This window comes from Prionailurus viverrinus, chromosome C1 (genome assembly GCF_022837055.1).
Source record: "Prionailurus viverrinus isolate Anna chromosome C1, UM_Priviv_1.0, whole genome shotgun sequence".
Lineage (NCBI taxonomy): Eukaryota > Metazoa > Chordata > Mammalia > Carnivora > Felidae > Prionailurus > Prionailurus viverrinus.
This window is the reverse complement of record NC_062568.1, coordinates 128,828,056-128,845,156: the sequence shown is the minus strand read 5'-3', so window position 1 is coordinate 128,845,156 and position 17,101 is coordinate 128,828,056. Positions and strand designations below refer to the sequence as shown.

Genomic DNA, 17,101 nt, shown 5'->3' with positions numbered 1-17,101 from the left:
TGTCACCAGTCTTGAGATCATGACCTGAGCTGAAATCAAGGCTTGAGTGCCCAACCGGCTCAGCCACCTGGGTGCCCCCAGACTTTGTGTGTGTGTGTGTGTGTGTGTGTGTGTGTGTGTGTGTGTGTGTGTGTGTAAGTTTTTATTTATTTTTATTTTTGAGACACAGAGACAGAGCATGAGTGGGAAGGAGCAGAGAGAGAGGGAGACAGAATCCAAACCAGGCTTTAGGCGCTCAGCTGTCAGCACAGAGCCGGACACGGGGCTCAAACTCACAAGCAGTGAGATCATGACCTGATCCAAAGTCGGACACTTAACCAACTGAGCCACACAGGCACCACTGAGACTTGTGTATTTTTAACAAAATGTGTGAATGTGCTTGTTTTTATGTGTTTGCTTTTTCTTTTAAAAGTCACTGCATGTATAAAAACATGATTTCTAATAATTGAAGGCTTATGTTTAATCCTTTAGACTGAAGTTTTATTATGACCTATTATTCTATGTGGGTAGTAAATACAGCAATTAAAAATTATGATTCTAAGTGCCTTTTCTAATATATGCAAGCTCCTTCAATAGGTTTTCTAAATATTATAGCAAAAGTAGAGTTATACTTGTTGGGTTACAGAAAATTGTGACAGCGGTGAGGCCATGTTTCAATTTATGACTTTGAAAATATTGTTGTGAATTTTAGAATTTTAAAACCTGAAGTTCACTCTGGATATTACATGCATAATGCTCCAAACTTCCATTACTTCATATAATTTATGAAGTCTCCATTTACTTTATAGGCCACGTTTATTTTTGTTTTGAATGTTTTGGTTTTATAACATTGCTATTTTAATGGTTTCAATCATGCTATGACAGATTTTACCACCTTAAATTTGAGGGGCGCCTGGGTGGTGCAGTCGGTTAAGCGTCCAACTTCAGCCAGGTCACGATCTCGCGGTCCGTGAGTTCGAGCCCCGCGTCAGGCTCTGGGCTGATGGCTCAGAGCCTGGAGCCTGTTTCCGATTCTGTGTCTCCCTCTCTCTCTGCCCCTCCCCCGTTCATGCTCTGTCTCTCTCTGTCCCAAAAATAAATAAACATTGAAAAAAAAATTTTTTGAAAAATTCATGGGTTATCTCCATGCACTCACAAAGTAATCATTGTTAAAGACTGTTTTTTCTAAATTTGTTTTTATTAATGTTTATTTTTGAGAGAGACAGAGCGTGAGCAGGGGAGGGGCAGAGAGAGAGAGAGAGGGAGACACAGAATCTGAAGCAGGCTCCAGACTCCAAGCTGTCAGCACAGAGCCTGATACGGGGCTCGAACTCATGAACCGTGAGATCATGACCTGAGCCAAAGTCGGACACTTAACTGACTGAGCCACCCAGGTGCCCCAGAGACTCTTTTTTCAATTTAAATTTCTTCAGCTTTTCAATTTGAAAAAATTCAAACATACATAAAAACTGAAAGAATTACTCTCACCTAAATTCAACATTACTAACACTTTGCCGTACTAGCTTTATCAGGACACTTTACTCCTAAATACTTCAGCATGCATATCCTAAAAATAAGGGCATTTTCCTATTTAACTCAATACAATTTATCACACTTAGAAATGTTTAAATTAATTTGATTATATCATCTGAGTTCATATTCAGATGTTTCCAATTGTCTCAGAAATGACTTCACAGGTTTTTGTTTTTAAACCAGGAAGCAATTGAGGTTCATATTTTGTATTCAATTGTCTTATTAGTCTCAAAGATTCTTCCCTGCACCCCCTTGGTTTCTTACCCCCCATTATGTGACTTTTTGAAGAGTGTAAATCACTTGGTTTCTGTCCTTGATCTGTCTGTATTCTTTGACTTGTTCCTTTTATTCTTTGCATTTCCTCTGAACTGGAAGTGGAGTCTGTGGGTTTGATTAGCTTTAGTCTAAATGTTTTTGGAGAATATTTCATAGGTGATCTTGTAGATTTTACGTTTTATCACATTGAAGACATAATTCTAGATTATCTCACTAATGAAAGTGATAATCAGTCACTTGATCAAGGTGTTGACTACCATATCTTTCCACAGTAAGTCATTTTTCCTGCTTAGTAATTAGTAATCTCTAAGGCAATGTTTTGACACCATGGGAATAATCTTTTCCTAACAGTCTTTTATTCAATAACTTTAGCATCAACTGATGAATCTTTTTTTAATATATCTTTTTTTTTTTAATGTTTATTTTTGAGGTGGGGAGGGGCAAAGAGAGAGGGGGACAGAGAATCCAAAGCTGCATTGACAGCAGAGAGCCTGACTCAGGGCCCAAACTCACAAATTGTGAGATCATGACTTGAGCTGAAGTTGGACACGCAATCTACTGAGCCTCCCAGGTGCCCCTCATCAACTGATGATTCTTAACTGAATCATTTATTACACTACACTGATGTGCAAAATGGTGATTTAAACTTTTTTAATTTTCTAATTTTTTTCTACTTTTATTAGTTTATATTCTTCTATTTAAAAAGGACTATTTCCCTTTTCCCAATGCCCCCTCTTTTTTCAAATATCTCTATGTCTTCAAATTATTCAATGTATTCAATGTTCAATACAGTCACAGTTCTTTTTGATATTCTGAGCCAACAGCCAGTGGAAGTGGAAGTCACTGCAGGCCAGCTCTTGTATCTTTTAGACGTGACCACATTAGTCTCTGAGTTCTTGCTTCCTTCAGTCACAAGATGTCCCAGGCCAACCTTGTACTTGTGCTGTCTCAAACCTGGAATATCAGCTATTTCTTCAAAGAGCCTATTCCTTTTAGGGGGAATGGAATCTGGATTCTGTTTCCTTTTAGACCATTTCAGTGGACAGAGCTAGGAAGTAAATTTTTTAAAAAGTTCATAAATTCAAATTGATACTCAAAATTTAGCCTTAGAAGGTTGTTGTGTTTTTTTAAATTTTATACTTGCCTCTCTTTTACAGTGAAAATACTGGTTCTGAGTAACAGTGTATGTGTTCATATGTTTTATTATGAGGTATATTTTTCAGCACTAAAAATATTACTAGTAGTAAACATACTAAATTTTGTGTTTTCTTTTTGTCTTAGACTAATAGACCACTAAGGATGTATACTCAGAGTAGTGTTCAAAAATTAGTGGAAATCACTCTTTTATCTACATGACTATGTTCATATACCTACATTTGGGGGTGCCTGGGTAGCTCAGTCGGTTAAGCGTCCAACTTCGGCTCAGGTCATGATCTCATGGTTCCTGAGTTCCAGCCCACGTCAGTCTCTGTGCTGACAGCTGGGAGCCTGGAGCCTGCTTCAGATTCTGTGTCTCCCTCTCTCTGCCCCTGCCCCGCTTGCTCGCTCTCTCTCAAAAATAAACATTACAAAAAAATCTAAAGAACTAGGTTTACTTTTGTATTCAATTTTAGAATTTACATAAAGATTGTTATTCTGTTTTTGAATATGTAAAGGATTTACATGGTTCCGAGTTAAAGCTACCTTAAAGTTTACTCAGAGAAGACTAGTTGTCATGCCATTCTTTCACCCCATTCCTAACCACCCCCCAAGGTGGTATTTTCACTAGTTGCTAGTTTATATTTCCTGTGTTTCCTTTTGAAAAATAAAGTTATGTATATTGCTATATTTACTGTGTTTCTTTTGCTATGTGGAACGTGTTCTCTGCTTTTAAGATTTCTTTTTTGTTTAGAAAGCTATGTATGTTCTAGCAATTACATTTATACTGTTGACATTTTATGTAATGCTCTTAGAGCCCCCCTTTTGCTTATCTGGGTTTCTGTTTGTCATTTTTTTTAAGTTTTATTTATTCAAGTAATCTCTACACCCAAGGTGGGGCTCAAACTCACGACCCTGAGATCAAGAGTCCCATGCTCCTCCGATTTAGCCAGCCAGGTGCCTCTAGTTTGTCATCTCTAAATGTTCTTTGATTCTGGGGCACCTGGGTGGCTCAGTCTGTCAAACATCTGACTGTTGGTTTCAGCTCAGGTCATGAGCTCACGGTTCATGGGTTCAAGCCCCACATTGGGCTCTGTGCTGACAGTGCAGAGCCTGCTTGGGATTCTCTCTGTCCCTCTCTCTCCCCCTACCCTGCTCTCTCTCTCTCTCTCTCTCTCTCTCTCTCTCTCTCTCTCTCTCTCTCTCAAAATAAGTAAATAAATACACATTTTTTAAAAATGTTCTTTGATTCCCATCTAATTGCCTCGTGACACCACTGAACTTATTCCACTCCTTCCTCTAATCTTCATATTTTTAGTTCCCTTATTTCTATTTGATTAGAACATGTATAACATTTACACACTATTTTCTCACTCTAATGCCTGCTTTTGTTATAATATTAAATATATTTTAAATCTACTTAATACTCTCCACTAGTACTTATTATTTCTTTTAACATTTATTTATTTTTGAGAGAGAGAAAGAACGAGCTAGGGAGGGGCAGAGAGAGAGAGAGGAGGACAGAGGATCAGAAGTGGGCTGACCACAGAGAGCCCGATGTGGGGTTTGAACTCACAAACCACGAGACCATGACCTGAGCCGAAGTCAGAGCTTCACCCGTTGAGCCACCCAGGCATGCTTCCACTAGTACTTTGGCTGAATCCTCCCCAGTCAACTCATGGCTGGATAAAGCTCTTCCAGTAAAGTACACAAGGGAGAGCGTCTGGGCACACTGTTCCTCAAGTTCTGGCATGTTTAAAATTTCTCCTGGAACCTGGATACTTTAAGTTCACCTTGACTGGATATAAAATTCTTGGCTCAAACTTTCTTGGGTTTTTTGGAGAATGTTGCTCCGCTATTGTATTGCTTGGTTTTAGTGTCAGGCTGGCACCACTTCTTATCTGTCTCCTTTGGCAATGTTAGTTTTTCTTTTTAAGATTTTAAGTGGTCTCTACACCCAACATGGGCTTGAACCCACAACCCCAGGATCAAGAGTCCCATGCTCCACTGAGTCAGCCTGGCGCCCCTGGAAATATTAGCTTTGTTGTTGGCTTTTGCCTGGAGGCTCAGATAATTTTTGCTGTCATTTTCTCTTTGATGCTTTTTGTTGTTGTTGTTGTTGTTGTTGTTGTAGCTGATTTATTCTTCTCCCCCATGTTTCTTACCTTTATTATATCTGTTCTCTCTTAGAAACCCTGTAATTTAGTATTCATTTTTTTTAGATGATTTTATTTTTTCAGTATATTGGCTGAGTTTGATCAACTCTCAGTTCACATATTCCTGCTGGGTTTTAAACCTTGTATATGTTGCATCCTTTCACATCTGCAGTTGTATATTTAATGATATTTAATTAATATTGAGAATGTTGTATGCAGTTTTCCTCTGCTTCATATTTTCCAGAGTGTAGTATCTTTTAATTGAAAAGTCTTCATTTTCTGTTTTCTTTTTATAGTAGCCTTGTATGGGCTTTTGGTGGCTTTTTTGTTCATGATAAAATGTTCTGGATTTTCCTGGATCAGCAAGAAAAGGTGGTTCTATGGAAGAGATGGGTGAAGGGGTATCAGTGACTCAGTTTTATAGTTAAAGAAAATGATCTTTTGTTGATATAGTGAAGTTTCTTTAATAAATGGTGCATTTTGAGGTTTGGATTCTGTGATACAATCTTAAGGTTTTTTAGGAATATTTAGCTTCAGCCACTTGTTCTTCTCTCCAAGGGATCCCTGTACCTTCCAAAGTACCTCTTGAAGTATTCTCATGAACTTCCCAAACCTTGGTTCTTACCTGTTTTCAAACCTGATTTTCTCCTCATTATTTTGGGGGACTCCCAATATCCTTAAAAATCATTACCTTTTGCTTATGCTTGCCAATGCTAATTTCTGTTGATTGTAACCAAAGAACCCTAACTGACCCACACTAACCACTTAATGTAAAGTTTGTGAATCTTCACAACCCCAGATAACATACAAAGCCACACATGTACACACAATAAGTCTGTTAGTACAAGACTGATTACTCTTGTTTACTATTGCAGCTCTTCCAGTGCAAAGCCTGACATTCTGGACATTCAATATGTATTAAATTTCTCTTATTACATTATTTCCAACAGCACTTGCCACAGTCTGCAATTATCTGCCTTTTGTTTGTTTCATAACTTTTGTCACCCAGTATAATTAAGCTACATGTAGATAAATATGATCTCATTTATTTACATATCCTCAGTGTCTAGTAAACCAGTGAAACACTTAGAGTACTCAAAAATATTTTCTGAATGACTAAACAATAATCAGTTCTTGAGGGTGGCAAAATTGGTATAGCTGAGGGGCTATGAAGAATCAGAGTAACCAGACAATAAATGATCTTACCAGCCCTCTATATCTATCCAAAACAAGCTCTTGGGAATTTATTTATGAAATCTCGCATGACTTTCTCTAAACAGTTTCAAGTTGAGGCTCAATGAAATGTTTCTGCAAGAGAATATTTTTATTTTTTATGGATTTTTTAAAAGTTTATCCATTTATTTTGAGAGAGTGCACTAGCAGGGGAGGGGCAGAGGGAGAGAGAGAGAGAATCTCAAGCTTGAGATTGAGGAGCTCGAACTCACAAACCGTGAGATGATCTGAGCCAAAACCAAGATTCTGATGCTCATCCCAGTGAGGCACCCAGGCACCTCAGAGAATATTTTTAATGTTCTTATTTTTGAGAGAGAGGGAGACAGAATCTGAAGCAGGCTCCGTGTTGTCAGTGCAAAGCCCGATGCGGGGCTTGAACCCATGAACTAGGAGATCATGACCTGAACCAAAGTCGTTTGCTTAACTGACTGAGCCACCCAGGCACCTCCCGTCCCCCCACCCCCTCCCTGCCATCCCACCACCGAGAATATTTTTAAACAGGTGATCTGGGGTGTGTGGCTGGCTCAGTCAGTACAGCATGATACTCTTGATCTTGAGTTCAAGCCCCACCTTGGGTGTGGAGCCTACTTAAAAAATAATAATAAACAAATGATGGGCTTACTTATTGATGGGAAAATGTAACTTGAAGTATCCATCAGGCTAACTGCCTTTCTTCTCCCTTCCACGGAAAGTGGTTTGTTTTCTATTTCTAGTCAAATGTTTTACATAGAAATAGGACGGAAAATTCAACTTTATCTTTTAACATTTTATTTTGAAATAATTTCAAACGTACATAAAAGTTACAACAGTATTACAAAAACACATTCCCTTTACCCTGTATATTAGCTATCTACAGCTATGTTACAAATTACCCCAAAACTAAGTGGCTTAAAACAAGTACTTTAAAAAAAAATTTTTTTTAATGTTTATTTATTTTTGAGAGAGACAGAGACAGAGCGTGAGCAGGGGAGGGGCAGAGAGAGAGAGGGAGACACAGAATTTGGAGCAGGCTCCAGGCTCTGATCTGTCAGCACAGAGCCCGACACGGGGCTTGAACTCACAGACCACGAGATCATGACCTGAGCTGAAGTCGGATGCTCAGCCGACTGAGCCGCCCAGGCGCCCCTAAAACAAGTACTTGTTATCTTACAGTTTCCGAGGGTCAGGGAACCCGGAGTGGGTAATCTAGGTGTTCCTAGCTCGGGGTTCCTGAAGTTGCAGTCAGGATGTTGGCATGGGTTGCAGTCAGCTAAAGGCTTAACCAGGACTGGAGGATCTGCTTCCAAGACTACTCACATATCTGCTGGTAGGGGGCCTTAGCTCCTGGACACCTAGATCTGACCACAGGCTGTTGGCAGTGTCATGACATGGCAGCTGGCTTCCCCCAGACTTGGGCCCACAGTGAATGAACAAGACCTAGCTAGAAGATGCCATGCTTTTATGACCTACCCTCTGAAGTCAATGGTGTCACTTCTATATCCTATTAGAAAAGAGTCACTCAGCCCAGCCCTACACACTCAAGGGGAGGAGAATCAGACCCCATCTCTTCCAGAGAAGAGTATCAGTGAACTTGGGAACATATCTTAAAACCACCATACCCAAATACACTATTTTTAAATAACTTGCCATTTTGTCACTCTTACCCTCTTCTCACATATATAAACATGTTATTTCCTAACTATGTGAGCGTAGGTAACATGCATCACATCGCTTCACTCAAGACTTCAGTGTATTATGTAAGAAAAGGGATATTCTCTTAGCTAACAATACAGTTAGGAAAATCTGACTTTTAACATGGGTGATACTCCAATCTGTAGTCCATATTCCACTTGTGTCAACTGTCGTTTCTATAATCCCCCCCCCCCCATTGATTTTTAAAAGCAATAGTAAAACAAGTAGTAGGTTTCATAGTGTGACATAGCTTATGTAAGTTTTTTATTGGCAGGGAATAAAGAAAAGGTCCTGGAACAGGCAGGCTCCACTTTGGGGTGGCAGTGGCTGAGCACGAAGACAACATACTGTTTCTGAAAAACCAGTTTATCTTTATCCCTTCAGTTACCCACTATTTCTGGAAAACGATTTCAACTGTTCCCTTCGGTTCCCGTCCTGGTTAGAATACAGTTGGGAGATAGCTCTAATAGTTGAAGACGCCTGGTGAGAAGTCCAGGGCAACCATTTATCAGCCGTATTTCCATGAGCAGGTAACTTTTAGAAACTTACATTGCTTTATCTGTGAAGACGGACTATAAGGGTCTCTATCGCCCAGGGCTGTTGTGAGAACTGAGCGAGCTGATGAACGGAGAACGAGCCTAGCGGCTTCCCTCTGGGCTTCCCTCCCCGCGCGGCGAACGCACCGCGACCGAGGGGGCGGGGCGGTGTCACGTGGGTGGGGCGGGGCGGGCTCCTCCGCTGATCGCACGATGTGACGCGCCGCCGGAGGCAGGCCGGGCCCTCAAGATGGCGGCGGGCGCCCCGAGCGGCTCGGCCCGGCAGTAGCGGCGGGACGGCACTCGCCGCTGGGGCCGGCCGCCCCGGGAGTGGCTGCAGCAGCGCCAGGAGTCGAGGATGGTAAAATGACCCAGGGGAAGAAGAAGAAACGGGCCGCGAACCGCAGTATCATGCTGGCCAAGAAGATCATCATTAAGGACGGAGGCACGGTAAGCTGGGGTACCGCGCTGGGGAGCGTCCCTCGGGGCTCCCCATCCCATCTCTGTCCCCCACGCCGCCGCCACCAGCCTCCCTGAGTGCCCCTGCCCTCCCCCACCCTGTCGGCCGTGCCGGTGTCTCAGTCTCCAGGGCCCTTTTGCCTCTGCTCCGGGGGGCTTTCCTCCCTCGCCCCGGCCTGCGGCCTCCGGGGCCCGTCCTCTTGGGGAAGCCGCTTTCCTCTCCCGCACCTGCCGCCCTTTCCTCCGGCGGCCCCTGGAGGCCCTTCGGCCTCGAGCCCCACGTGCGCCTCCGCCGCGGGCTGGAATTGACGCCGGGCTCTCCAGCCGGCCGGCTCTCCGCGTCGCCCCGGCGGTGCTGGTCCCGCCGCGCCCCTCGCCACCGCAGCCTTGCCTTCGCCGCCGGGCCCCGCGCCGCCGTCGCTGCTCTTTCGAAGGTGCTGGGAGCTATCCCTGGCTTCCCATATGTTTCTAGCCGGGCGGTATCTGGTGCGACGACCCCGCTGGGGCTTCTTAGTGCCTTGGCTTTCTTCTTCCACCTGGTTCTGGGTCAGTGCTCCTGCTCTTAGCTTCTTCCAGTGCGGTAAACACTGTCAGAAGGTGGGCTTTCCTCTTCACTTCCCGGAGTCTCAAGCGTGACGGAGGACACCCGGGGCCTAGACTTAAATCATCTGGTTTCCAAAGAACACATACCACTGTGTTGTTTTAAAATCACCTCCTTTATTTTAAAATAAAAGCCGCTAAATAGAATTATCATGGTCTGAGGATTAGAAGACACTTTGAAAGGAAGACAGAGGGTAAGAAATTGTGCTTTTTAGAAACAGTTGTCATCACACAATAAACTTTATGCAGTGTGCTGTAGTTAACCAGCAGGGGACGTAGGATTTTTAACTGAAAATTTAACTCGCCTATACTTTTATATACTGAAATTTCTATGTTGCTACACTCTCCGGTCTTTGTTGCATTCTTTGCTATCACATTCTGAAATAGAATGCAAAGGTAAAATACCCGTTTCACTTTCCTGAGGAGTGTGCAGAAATGATTCTTTTTATTCCGTATTTCTGTTTATTCCAACATATTTGTATGTGTATGTATATAATTGGAGCCCTCATCAACTGCTAGCATAGTGCTAAATATGTACAGTAATTAGGCCACCCCTGAGGATTTGCTGAATTCATTTGAAATAAATGACAAAGGTTTTTTGTTTTGTTTTTGACATTTCAGAATAGGGGCCCCATCAATATGCTGCTAATATATTTAGAAGGCTTGGGACATAGGCAACAATTTCAGAATCTCCTTTTAGCTAACTCTAAAAATAATTAGATGTCATAGCTTTGACATTTGGTGAAAAAAGAAACTTCAAGTCCTTGGATCTTTTTGTTGTACTTGATTAATTAGGACATTACTTTGATTAAATCACTTATGAATTGTCAGGGCCCTTTTGATGAAGTTGGTTCAAACTACTATGTAGGGAGAGACATAGCATGAAAGAATACTGGTAGTCTCTTAACCAACAGGACTTGATATTTTAAGTTCTATATAAAATCTATAAAATAGAAGCAACAAAGGATTGTATTTTATAAAAGCAAGTGATTTTTAAGATCAGTATTCTTTGCAAAAGAATGAAGCTCTGATCAAGAAACACATCTTTTTTCTTGAGGTAAAGTTCAGTTATGTTACCTCTTTGGAGTTTCATTCCATTCGCTTTACAGCAGATGCTTTTGTTCCAAATCCTAGGAGATTTGGAAGAGATTATTATTTTTTATCTTGTTATTAAAGTTGTAGTGAATTCATAGCTTGTTTTTGGAGGTAAAATACAATTTTTTTTTTTACACTGGCAGTAAGTTTTTAAGAGGGCACATAGAATAAATGAAAGCTTTTCTTGAGAACTATGGGCATGTGGGTATTATTGTCATCTTTATACACTTATGTTGCACTTTCCAATCTAAAAGCACTGGACACCTCTTTAGAATAGAAACTTGGTTAATGCATATTTTAATTTTATGGGGCCTAATACGAATTTAAAGTGATAAAAACACATTTAAAGTGATTTTTAAAAATGTGCTAGCACATTCCTAGTGTTTTTATTGTAATTTTATTTATTCCTATATTGATTATATGTATATGTATAGATGGAATATTTATATCTCTAGAAATATCAGTAATTTTTTGCAGTATTTGTGTTTTAACCTACTCTAGCTGTAAATGGAAAATAGTATAACTATTATAGTTTTTTAAATTTTAACATGGCATTTGCTTTTCTGCCTCCCTACTTATAATTGGTCAGACTACCCTTATGAATGTTTTTTAAAGAAAGGGAATAAATTGCCGTTTGGTATTGGTGTGTGTGTGTGTGTGTGTGTGTGTGTGTGTGTGTTTAAGTTCAGCTTGTGGATGGATTCATTTAGAGGCAGGTGTCTTAGACTATATGGTCATCCTTGACCATCTCTGAACAGTATTTCAGGTCCATGGCCAATGATACTGATCTGATTCCCTTCCATTTTCTTTCTAGTGTTCAACAATGTTAATAAAATTATTTTGCTTCATCTTGCTAATGACATCTTTGTAAGTCTGACTAATGAATGTTAATATTTATAAACAAAACTAATAGTTGTTAATGATTTGTCAAAAACTTAGATTTGTTACCATTTTTGACAGTTGAAGAAGTGAACCCTTCTAAATGAACCAGGTTAATCATAAGTTACTGTTTTTCTTTTCTTGAAATTGTATTTGATTAGGCTCTGAAACCAGAGTCAGGCTAACTAATACTTGCCCGTTTGAGTTGTATACAGTTAAGGGAAATTACATGAAGGTGTGTGATTCTGTGTCAGGAGTTCTTAACTTGGGTCTGTACACCCTGCAGTCGTTTGCAAAATTTTCTTTGACTATCGTTTTTTTTGAGCGAGATTCCCAGAAGAGTCCATACCTCCCCAAAGTTTAAGACCGGTTGTCCTATTTGAAAACAACATGCATAACTACAAAATACTTCCACAGGTTAAATTCAGTAAATATGTATTTACTCATTTCCTGTATACCATTTTACTGATGTAAGTAATTGTAGCATTACTGGTGAATTTGCTTTCTGAAGCATCCATATGTAGAAATACAGTTTTTGGTTACAAGTTTTAATGTATGTGGCATTTTGATGTATCCTTTAGTGCAGACCATTTAAGTCAGTTGAATTAAATGACATTTTAGAATACTTTCAGTTTTGTTGTTAAATTCTTACCGTGTATTACCAGATTGTTTGTAAACATTCCTGTTGGAGGCTAAGAGCTAAGGAGTTACATTCATGAGTTATTTATTTGTGTCATCAAAAACAGAATTTTTAAATTATTTTTGAAGTTTGCTTATGTTTTTACATGATCTTTACTGTTTTGTTAATACAGTTGTGAGATTGCATCTCTGACAAAGCGAAAAATGTCCAATTTTTTCACAAATAAATTGGTGAAATGCCTTTAAAGATTTGATAGAAAGCACAGCATGTGTGAATTAATTTGTTGGAAGTACCTGAAAAAAGTAAAATGGGTATTTGCAAAACGAAATATACCCAGAGAAGCAGAGCACCAGATTTTTTTTTGTAACTCCGATTTTAAGTACATAAGTCGGAGTCACCACCGTTTCAAAAGTCTAAACTTAAGCTCTGATCCGTCGCATCCTTCACCTACAAAGATGGCTGAGGCAGTTGCAGGATAGCTCTTCTTAGTCCCCAGAGAGCCGCTAAGTAAACAGCCTCTAATTGCTAGCATACAAGCCATGAGGAGGGCCATGGTGCCTTCAAACAGCAACTGTTCTTCGAAGTCACTAGCCCATGCCTGGAAACATCAGGATGCATGTACCATCTTTGGCAAGCTTGTAGCGGGCAGTACCATGAATGACTTACCTCCTTTTCTCCATGGTGTGCTGCAGCATTTGCTTTAGCTTAGTATGTTTGGGGATAAATTAGTAAGCAATTTTTTCAGATTATATATCCAGTTCATCCTAATATAGTTTGCAGACCTACTTCCCCATAATCATAGCATCTGCAGAAATTCACTAACAGTTGAACTGTAACTCATTTACAGCTACCAAAGTTTGAAGTTTAAGTAAAAAGAAGAGCTTTTTCTGGGTAGCATTCTGACAAGTATATATATGATTTACGTTTTTCAATTATTTAAAACTTCAAGTTGTCTTTTAGCATTATTTTGAATTAGAAGTGTCAAAGAAACATTTGACAGTTGCAGCCAGGATATATCCAGCTTCCTGAAATGGTTTGGTCTCTTTGAGGGCCAAATGTAGTAGCTTATTCTAAATAATGGGTCTACTTTCTCAATAATGTGTAAAAGCAATTATGAATTCTACCACATGAACTACTACCTTGTTAGTGAGTTCAGTTTGTGGTCATTTGAACCATGTAACACATTAGATGTTCATGGGGATAGGCACTTAATGTAATGATGGCTTACCTTGAGTTAGCAGTTACATCTTTTCCTCCTCAGAATGGAGAAGGAATACAATAGATTGTCATGTTGCTTAATCTTTTCAGAATTTACCACAAAGTAGGGTGCATGGCTGGCTCAGTTGTGGAGTGTGTGACTCTTGATCTTGGGGTTGTAAGTTCAAGCCCCATGTCGGATGTAGAGATTACTTTTATTTTTTTTATTTTTTAATTTTTTTTTCAACGTTTTTATTTATTTTGGGGATAGAGACAGAGCATGAACGGGGGAGGGGCAGAGAGAGAGGGAGACACAGAATCGGAAACAGGCTCCAGGCTCCGAGCCATCAGCCCAGAGCCTGACTCGGGGCTCGAACTCACGGACCGCGAGATCGTGACCTGGCTGAAGTCGGACGCTTAACCGACTGCGCCACCCAGGCACCCCAGAGTAATCTTTTTTAAAAATTAATTTTTCTTTTTTTTAAGTAGGCCTCAGGCCCAGCACAGAGCCCAATGCAGGGCCTGAACTCAGGACCCTGAGCTCAAGACCTGAGATGAGATGAAGGGTCCGACGCTTGACCAACTGAGCCACCCAGGCACCCCTAGGAGCAATTTAACCAAAACCTCTTCACTTTTGTGATAACATACAAATATTAAATATGTGTCTTTAAAATTGATCTGTAGCCTATCAGTAAAATCTAAAGTCTCACTGCAAATTAAGCCAAAATGGTTTACTTAATGAGTATAATAGTGTAGCAACATGTTTATGGTGATTCATACTTCCAGGAAATTAAGGATTGGTTTTGTTTTCTTTTTGCTCTACAAAACTAATGGATCTCGCTTTGCTTGATTAAAGTCAGAGGAAATAAGAAAACACCACTTGACTTTGTGAGAAAGGAAACATGATGCCTGCTTACATTTTCTCTAGTTATGCCATAATGTGTCAGTATCCCATGAAAGTAGCTTTGTAGTTACAGGGTTTTTTTTAATGTTCTTCCATGAAAAGCTACAATTCTTAGATGCCTGTAACTAAGCACCTTTGTATTTTTTGTGTGTAAGACTTTTACATGATGTTATTTTAGCTTAGTTATGTATCATTCAGAGGAAATTCAAAGTTTCTTTTTGAAGCTATATTTTACTCTCATTTTAATTGTTTTTAAAGTTTATTTATTTTTGAGACAGAGAGAGAGCAGGTGAAGGGCAGAGAGAGAGGAAGAGAGAGGATCCCAAGCAGGCTCTGCATTGTCAGTGCAGAACCTGACGCAGGGCTTGAACTCATGAACCCTGAGATCATGACCTGAGCCCAAACCAAGAGCCAGATGCTTACCTGTGCCACCTAGGTGCCCCTACCCTCATTTTTGATGGATAACTTGTCTGTATTAAATTTTAAGATCAAAATTATTCTCCCTTATACTTTATTTTTTAAATTTTTATTTACTTGTTTTGAGACAGCAAGCATGAGGAGGGGGAGGGGCAGAGGGAGAGGGAGAGAGAGAATCTTAAGCAGGCTCCATGCTTAGCACAGAGCCTGACTTGGGGCTCCATCTCATGACCATGAGATCATGACCTGAGCCGAGATCATGACCTGAGCCGAGATCAAGAGTTGGGTGCTTAACTGACTGAGCCACCCAGGTGCCCCTACTTTATTTTGGTTTTTATAATGTTTTTAAAATTTTTCCCAACTTTGGAGAATTTTTAAACTACAGAAAAGTTGCAAAAATAGCATAATGAGTATTCATCTGCTCACCCTACAGATTCACATCACAGATTAACATTTTGCCACATTTATTTTTCTTCTCTTCTCTCTATATATGCTCACGGTTTTTTGTTTTGTTTTGTTTTGTTTTGAACCATTTGAGGAGTTCGTTGTAGATATCAAGACACTTTACCCCTATAAAACTGAGAATGTATCACCTAGGAAAAAGGATGTTCTCCCACATAACCACAATGTAATTACCACATTTGGGAAATTTTAATGTATTTAAAAAAATTTTTTTTAATGTTTATTTTTGAGAAAGAGCGCATGCATGAACAGAGGGGGGGGGGCAGAGAGAGGGAAACACAGAATCTGAAGTAGGATCCAGGCTCTGAACTGTCAACACAGAGCCCTATGCGCGACTCAAACCCACGAATCACGAGATCATGACCTGAGTTGAAGTTGGACGCTTAACCAACTGAGCTACCCAGGCGCCCCTCACATTCAGGAAATTTTAACGTTAACATAATAGTATTAAGTAATATATTAGCTATAGCCACATTTCTCTAATTGTACCTCCTTAATAGTTGTCTTTTTTTGGGTACGGAATTTAATCATTACATTTAGTTGCCATGTCTCTTCAGTCTAGAATAACTTGTTCTTTTATGATATTGACACTTTTTAATAGTTTAAGCCAGTTGTTTTGAAGAATGAGCCTCAGTTTGGTTTATTCTCATTGTTTATTCACATGATAAATTCTGTTTAATAAGTGGGATTATAATGCCCAGTTATAGGTAGAATTAATTCTGTCTTCTGGCCAAAAATCTCTATAAGCCCCAAGTTCACACCGATAGATATACAACATAAGTTATTAAAGTCAACATCCTGTATAATAATTGCTGCATTCATAAACCCTGTTGACTGGGCAATCATAGACCCAAAATTTGGGAGCTAGATAAGGATTTAGGTGAGAGATTAATAAATCTCTTCCTGCTGAGAGAGGTAAAGTGACTAACTTAATTTCCCTAGCAGCTCAGTGACTGCATGATTAGGGCTATCAATCAGCCATGGTCATGAAATACCTTTTCTAGACCAGGCATTGTGCTACACATTGGATACTAAAATGGAAAAAAACTGGATCCCTACACTTAAAAGAGTAACAGTCTGTGGTAATGTATTCTGTGTAATCACCAAAACCAGCATAGCTGTAGACTTGGGCTCTGGAATTGCCTGGGTAGACTCCATTCCATCTCTTATTTGCTGTGTTAGACTATAAAATGGAGGTAACAGTGTCCAATCTGAAAGGTGGTCAGGAAGAGTAAGCAAGATTTTGAATGTAAACCATTATAAGTTTTCAGTAATACTTTCATTACTGTTTTAATCTAGTGTATGTGTGCAATAAATCTGTGTGATAGATGACACAGTGGGATATCAGATATTAGAGTGTAGAGGAGGGTATAATTAGAGGAAGGTGCAAGTTTAACTAATAATAATTAATAAAAATTTAATAGTCTTTAAATACAGTAATTATACTGAATACCTGTAGAAGGGACTTACAGAGTAATTCACTTAAGTTCTACAGACATTTATTAAGCACCTTTGTGCTATGCATGGACCAGATGCTCCAGATTATAGAAGAATAAAGCATAGGGCCTGTCTCAGCAGAAGCCTAGAAAGGTAAGTTTAGGTTAAATAAAATGAAATAAGGACTTTACACAGTGAAATATAAATTTGTGGACGTTACCTAGGATAGAAGAATAAATTATTTTAAAAGGCTTGACCCAAAGCCTAGATGGTGAAACCATACTTGATTACCAGTAGAAATTATGATTTAGAAAATGGGTATTAGATTGGAGGGTGGAGGTGAAGAAAGGAGATTGTCCCTGACTTCTGAGGTTAAAGCTAGAGGCGACTGTCATGAAACCATCCCTCTATAAGAGAGAAATTACTTACCTGAATGGAGGACTTTAGGTGTAGTAATTATCATGGTTGTAGATGGCATATCTTGGCTTTT

The 17,101-nt window shown here is 39.7% G+C and overlaps 2 protein-coding genes across 6 annotated transcripts in view; both read left to right on the top strand.

Annotated features, from left to right (window-relative positions):
- Positions 1–8,613, top strand: part of SLC35A3 (solute carrier family 35 member A3) — a 66,755-nt gene extending 58,142 nt beyond the window's left edge. For all 5 annotated transcript variants that reach the window (XM_047870427.1, XM_047870432.1, XM_047870431.1 and 2 more), the window contains one exon: positions 8,370–8,613. In XM_047870427.1, the coding sequence (XP_047726383.1) occupies positions 8,370–8,472 (103 nt within the window). In that variant the 3' untranslated portion in view covers positions 8,473–8,613. The remainder of the gene's footprint in view (positions 1–8,369) is intronic.
- Positions 8,614–8,837: 224 nt separating this feature from the next.
- Positions 8,838–17,101, top strand: part of MFSD14A (major facilitator superfamily domain containing 14A) — a 45,081-nt gene continuing 36,817 nt past the window's right edge. The window contains exon 1 of the mRNA XM_047870424.1: positions 8,838–8,971. Coding sequence (XP_047726380.1) covers positions 8,888–8,971 — 84 coding nt within the window. The 5' untranslated portion in view covers positions 8,838–8,887. The remainder of the gene's footprint in view (positions 8,972–17,101) is intronic.